The sequence below is a fragment of the Mizuhopecten yessoensis genome, unplaced genomic scaffold (genome assembly GCF_002113885.1).
Source record: "Mizuhopecten yessoensis strain PY_sf001 unplaced genomic scaffold, ASM211388v2 scaffold10697, whole genome shotgun sequence".
Lineage (NCBI taxonomy): Eukaryota > Metazoa > Mollusca > Bivalvia > Pectinida > Pectinidae > Mizuhopecten > Mizuhopecten yessoensis.
The window spans coordinates 392,402-398,103 of NW_018408676.1; the positions used below are offsets into that span (position 1 = coordinate 392,402).

Below are 5,702 nucleotides of genomic sequence, written 5' to 3' on the forward strand. Positions count from 1 at the left end.
ACAGAGGGCCTGTATCGCTCACCTGGATAATTAAGAAACCATGGAAAAATATCCCAATTCAAAATAATATTGCAACTATATATATATATAGTCTATTTCTAAACATTTGCTCTGTCTGTCAGCAACACCATTCCCTCAATGGGCCTTTCTTTCTGCCCCCATGAAGTGGGATTGATTTTAAACATTAACATGAATTTTCCATATTGAGGCCCCGTACCTCTGCCCAAGTTTTTGTTTTTTTTTGTTTAGAAAAATATTTTTTTCTTTCAAAATGTGATTTCCCCAGAAAACAATGGTTACCACATCGAAAAAAGGCCAAAAAGTGCAAAAAACATTAAATATCAACTACTCGGTTGCAGAAACTCATGTTTTAGCATAGGTTGTCAAACTGGACTTTTCACAATATTTACACATGTGCTGAGTACAAAAATAGACTACATGAAAAGCTAGCTTTTGTTGTGTAGACACAGATTCGTAAATGGCCAAAAATGTAGTCTCAAGCCAAATTCAATTTTTTTATTTTTTTTAAATGTGAATTTAAGTCCACATAGTCCAATTCATCATGTATATGCCAATTTTAGAGCTGATTTTTTTTTTTTTTTTTAAAGTTTTGATACATGTAATATTACAGGAGTTATTCATTGTACAAAAATATCACCCATGGCCACCGTACGCTACTGTACAAGGCTACCTAAGCATGCTCTAAACAAAATTTGCTTAAAATCCCACAAATCAAACTGAGGGAGAAGGATATTAAACTTTTATTTTTTACTACATTATGTATGTTCCCTCTATAAGGTCCTTGCCCCTCTGCCTTAACCCTTGAGGGCCACTTTCTCCTTTTATATAAAATTGAATTCCCTTTGCCCAAGGATGCTCTGAACCAAACGTGATTAAAATCCCTCAATTCAAACTGACGGAGAATTAATACATCAAACATTTATTACCAGGCCTCCCTACTGGGCCCCACCCTTCAGCCCACCCCCTGGGGGCCACACTCTCCATTTATACAAAATTGAGTTCCTTTTTCCCAAGAAAGCTCTGGTCCAGATAATTTTGAAATCCCAAAATTGAACTGGCAGAGAAGGATTTTAAACATTTATTACTATGTTCCCCCTATCCTGGTCGCTTAAATGTCCGGAAGTCGGCTAGAGTTAGGAGTCACATCACTTAGGCCTGGCGTTCAACTTTATGTCTTACCCTGGCCCATATAGAGTTGATGTATACAGTCCAGCTAACCCTAGGTTCTGGAGTTGGATTGACCGATTTGGGGTGTATAGCAGCAGACTGGCACCATTAATAATCCATGTTCCATGTTATTACATGATGACAGTTTACTGCCATAGGCCCAAATAGTGAAGAGTGAAGCTGTTTCAGTTGACCGAGGGTCAACCAGGGAGGTATGATACAGTGATAGGCAACCAATAAACATAATAAAGGTGGTGGTGGGGGTGGAGGATGGTATGACTGTATAGCTTGACCATCAGAAAACAACTGGGCAGTTGGCTAGAACTGTTAGAACAAAGAGCACTTGTCATGTGACCACGCTAGGTCCTAGGATTGGATCTCATACTCTTTCCCTCATCATTAAGGAACCAATACCCAATATAGCACATGTAAATTAGGCAAAGAGGGGAGACCCTCTGTTTACTGTGTTGCTGTCAGGACAGCGCGGTTATGGAAGGTCAGAATGCCCAGCTGGCTGAGCTTGAGATAAGAATAATTAGGTAGGGAGATGAGACCCTCTGTTTAATGTGTTGCTGTCAAGACAGTGGTGTTATGGGAGGTCAGAATGCCTGGCTGGCTGGGCTTGAGATAAGAATAAATTAGGTAGGGGGAGGAGACCCTTTGTTTGCTGTGTTGCTGTCAAGACAGTGGTGTTAAGGGAGGTCAGAATGCCCAGCTGGCTGAGCTTGAGATAAGAATAATTAGGTAGGGAGATGAGACCCTCTGTTTAATGTGTTGCTGTCAAGACAGTGGTGTTATGGGAGGTCAGAATGCCTGGCTGGCTGAGCTTGACATAAGAATAATTAGGTAGGGGGAGGAGACCCTTTGTTTGCTGTGTTACTGTCAGGACAGTGGTGTTATGGGAGGTCAGAATGCCCAACTGGCTGAGCTTGAGATAAGAATAATCTTGACCCCTGCATTACTAATTGGTTGGATGCATGTCCTTTCTATGACCGGTAATCATGACCTGCTAAAAGGGGAGAGGTCTTGTAATAAGACCGTCTAGCACCCAGATGGTCCTGTGAACTGATATTTATGTTGATAGGGAACTGATGGACCACATGCTACATTTGCTCAGATGTTTACTTATAATGAGATGAAAGCAGATGAAAGGCAGCCCCCTTCTATGCTGTGCAAACCTGCCTAATATTTCATATTAGACTTTAACTTAAGGATACTCTAGACCAAATTTGGTTAAAATGCCCTTCAATTGTACAGAAAAAGAAGGGTTTTAAATATTCACCTCAGTTTCCCCTAATGTACCCTGATGGACGGACAGACAACAGATGGATGGACGCCTGGCGATGCACCACGGCTTAAGCTCACCAGTCATTTTGACCAACTGAGCTAAAAATGACACTAACAATTTTAAACTATCAAAAAATCAATATGTGTAACTTATAGCCATTGAAACCCTTCATGTATGACTTGAGAAAGATCCCTCTAGCACTTTCTCAGAAAAAGTTCTAACAATCTTTAACTATCAAATTAAAGATGGCCACCTGTCAGCTATGTTGGTTTTCCAAACAGTCGCAAAATTTGATACGCAAAGGGTCCATGGGAAACTTTCATGTGAATTTTTTTACCCTAAAAATAGTGAAATAGGGCTAACAAGAATTGTTTAAGGACGGACAAACGGGATGATAGAAAGAATGATGGACAATGCACCACGGACGAATGGCACAAGGAAGACTGGAATAATCTGGCCAGTTCATTCTGCAAATCAGTGGCCAAGGAGACTGTTCTGTGATGGTCCTACAGCATTTTGACTAGCAGCAAGGAGATGAGAGAACCTGATGCCAGGCCTATAGTGATACACACGGACATGCTTGCCCCAGCAAACTCTGCATACTCCATCATCACTTTTCTGAAAAAAAATCGTAGTGATCAATTAGTTTCCATGGCAACAAAATATAGAACACTGGTAAAAGGTAATATCAAAACTTATTAATTTTGTAACTTTGAAATTTCTACTTCCACAGATTGCCAGTATTTAAGACACTCAAATTCTATCACTGTTTTTGAATTTAAAACTAAAAGCTATTCTTTCAAGTTGCTCATACATTTGACCTCCGTGTCCTTGAAGGCTACTCAAGTTCATTCATTCATTTGTAGCCTGTGAGAATTATTTTTTTCCAGCAAAGTTAAACTGCCTGTCTAAAAGACTGGTGGATGGTTGACTGGGTGGCCATTTTGAACTGCAAAATGGTAAAAACTAGAACAGTTCCCAGAATGGCAGGCATATCACGACTTGTGTCAACAAGATGCCCAGAGGGCCTGTGTCGCTCACCTGCATATCTTAGCAATCATGGCAAAATATTCTCCAAATAAGATCCCAGGGCTAGTGCCAGGCCCCAAGGCCAATCCTTGTATCATATCTGTATTAGATTTTTCTTTCCCAGCAATTGTAATGGGTGAATATCACAACTATTTCCAAGTTATGACTCAGAAACTGGGTCCCTAGGTTTGTGGTTAGACCACAGGGTCTAGTCTTATACCATTACTGCAATCGTCTCTTTATACTCAGCAAGTTTATATATGTTTATTGGGTGGGGATCTCAACCATTTCAAAGTAATGAACTTTTTTTGGCCCCACCCCTTAGCCCGACGGATCAGCCTGTCCATTTGTACACTTGTTAATCCCCACCACCTAGGGATGCTTCCAACAAAATATAGTTAACTGTGGAAAACTATCTCTTAGTTCCAGAGAAGAAGTCTTTAAAAGCAATATAGCCAAATTAACATTTTTTGACCCCCCCCCCCCCCCCCCCCCCAAAACCACCACCACCACCCCCATTTTTACACTTTTGAATCCCCACCACCTAGGGATGCTTCCAGTCAAATATGGTTGATATGGATCTCTTAGTTCCAGAGAAAAAGTCGCTTAAAGCAAAATAGCAAAATACCAATAACCCTTTCTGGCCCCGCCCCTCAGCCCCATGGGGGGTCAGCCCCACCATTTGTACAGTTTAGAATCCCCACCACCTAGGGATGCTTCCAGTCAAATATGGGTGATATCCAGTGCATAGTTCCAGAGAAAAAGTCACTTAAAGCAATACAGCCAAATCACTCTTTTTTGACCCACCATTTGTACACTTTTGAATCCCCACCAACTTGGGATGCTTCGAACCAAATATGGTTGATAACCATCTCTTAGTTCCAGAGAAATAGTCGTTTGTAGCAATATAGCTAAATTGCCCCCTTTTGGCCCCACCCCTCCGCCCCCTTTTCTTCAAGTATAAATCCCCACCACTTAGGTATGCTTCCAGTCAAATATGGTTGATATTTATATATATCTCTTAGTTCCAAAGAAAAAGTTGCTTAAAGCAATACAGCAAAATACCAGTAACCCTTTTTGGCCCCGCCACTCAGCCTCACCATGTGTACACTTTTGAAATCTGTCATCCAAGGGATGCTTCTAACCAAACATTGTTGATATCCATCTCTTAGTTACAGAGAAAAAGTTGCTTAAAGCAATATAACCAAATTACACTTAAGGGGTCAGCCCCACCATTTGTACACTAATCCCCTCCTCTAATGAATGCTTCCAACCAAAACTGATTGATATCCAGTGCATAGTTCCAGAGAAAAAGTTGCTTAAAGCAATATAGCCAAATCACTCTTTGTTGCCCCACCTCTCAGCCCCAGTATTTGTACAATTTTGAATCCCGACCGCCTAGAGATGCTTCCAGTCAATTATGGTTGATATCCATCTCTTAGTTCCAGAGAAGAAGTCGCTTAAAGCAATATAGCCAAATAACCCGTTTTGGCCCTGCCCCTTGGCCCCATTTGTTCAATTTTGAACCAACATAATATAGTTGATAACCATCTCTTTGTTCCAGTGAAGAAGTCGCTTAAAGCAAAATAGCCAATAAGCATGTCTGGCCCTGCCCTACAGCCAGCCCCCTGTGATCTCAACCCCACAATTTGTACAATTTTGAATCCCTACCACCTAAGGATGCCTCCAGTTAAATATAGTTGATACAGTTAGAATTACGCCCAAGTATCCACTTTTTGTGGCACGAACGCAGGACGCACGCTCCCCGAACGAAGTCGAGCCGCTATACGACCGCAGGACGAACCCGGTGCGAACGCATGCCTACCGATAGGACCGGTGTTACCGATTGGGCCTAACGCTGCTAGTACAGTCCCTTCCCGAACGGAGCGAGGTTATCGGCCGCTACCGGCCGATAAACTGCTTAATAGATACCTCGCCGCTATCGACCGATAAACTGATACCTGGCCGATAGCGGCGGATCGAACGAACGAACTATGCAGCCGCTTTCACGGGACGGAACTAGTAGTAGTCGTCTGGATAACCGAACCACTCGTAGTGAAGCGGACGTTAATCTACTTAAACCAAACAAACAACTAGTGCCCAATTGAATTACACCTGTACTTACCACCCACAAGATATATTTAAGTCCGTAACTAAACTAATAAAGCCGTGTTATTTTAATAATGTCGGATCAGTC

At 41.8% G+C, this 5,702-nt stretch overlaps 1 protein-coding gene across 1 annotated transcript in view; it reads right to left on the reverse strand.

Annotated features, from left to right (window-relative positions):
- Positions 1–619: 619 nt before the first annotated feature.
- Positions 620–5,702, reverse strand: part of LOC110461875 (equilibrative nucleoside transporter 3-like) — a 123,472-nt gene continuing 118,389 nt past the window's right edge. The window contains exon 13 of the mRNA XM_021515594.1: positions 620–3,094. Coding sequence (XP_021371269.1) covers positions 2,983–3,094 — 112 coding nt within the window. The 3' untranslated portion in view covers positions 620–2,982. The remainder of the gene's footprint in view (positions 3,095–5,702) is intronic.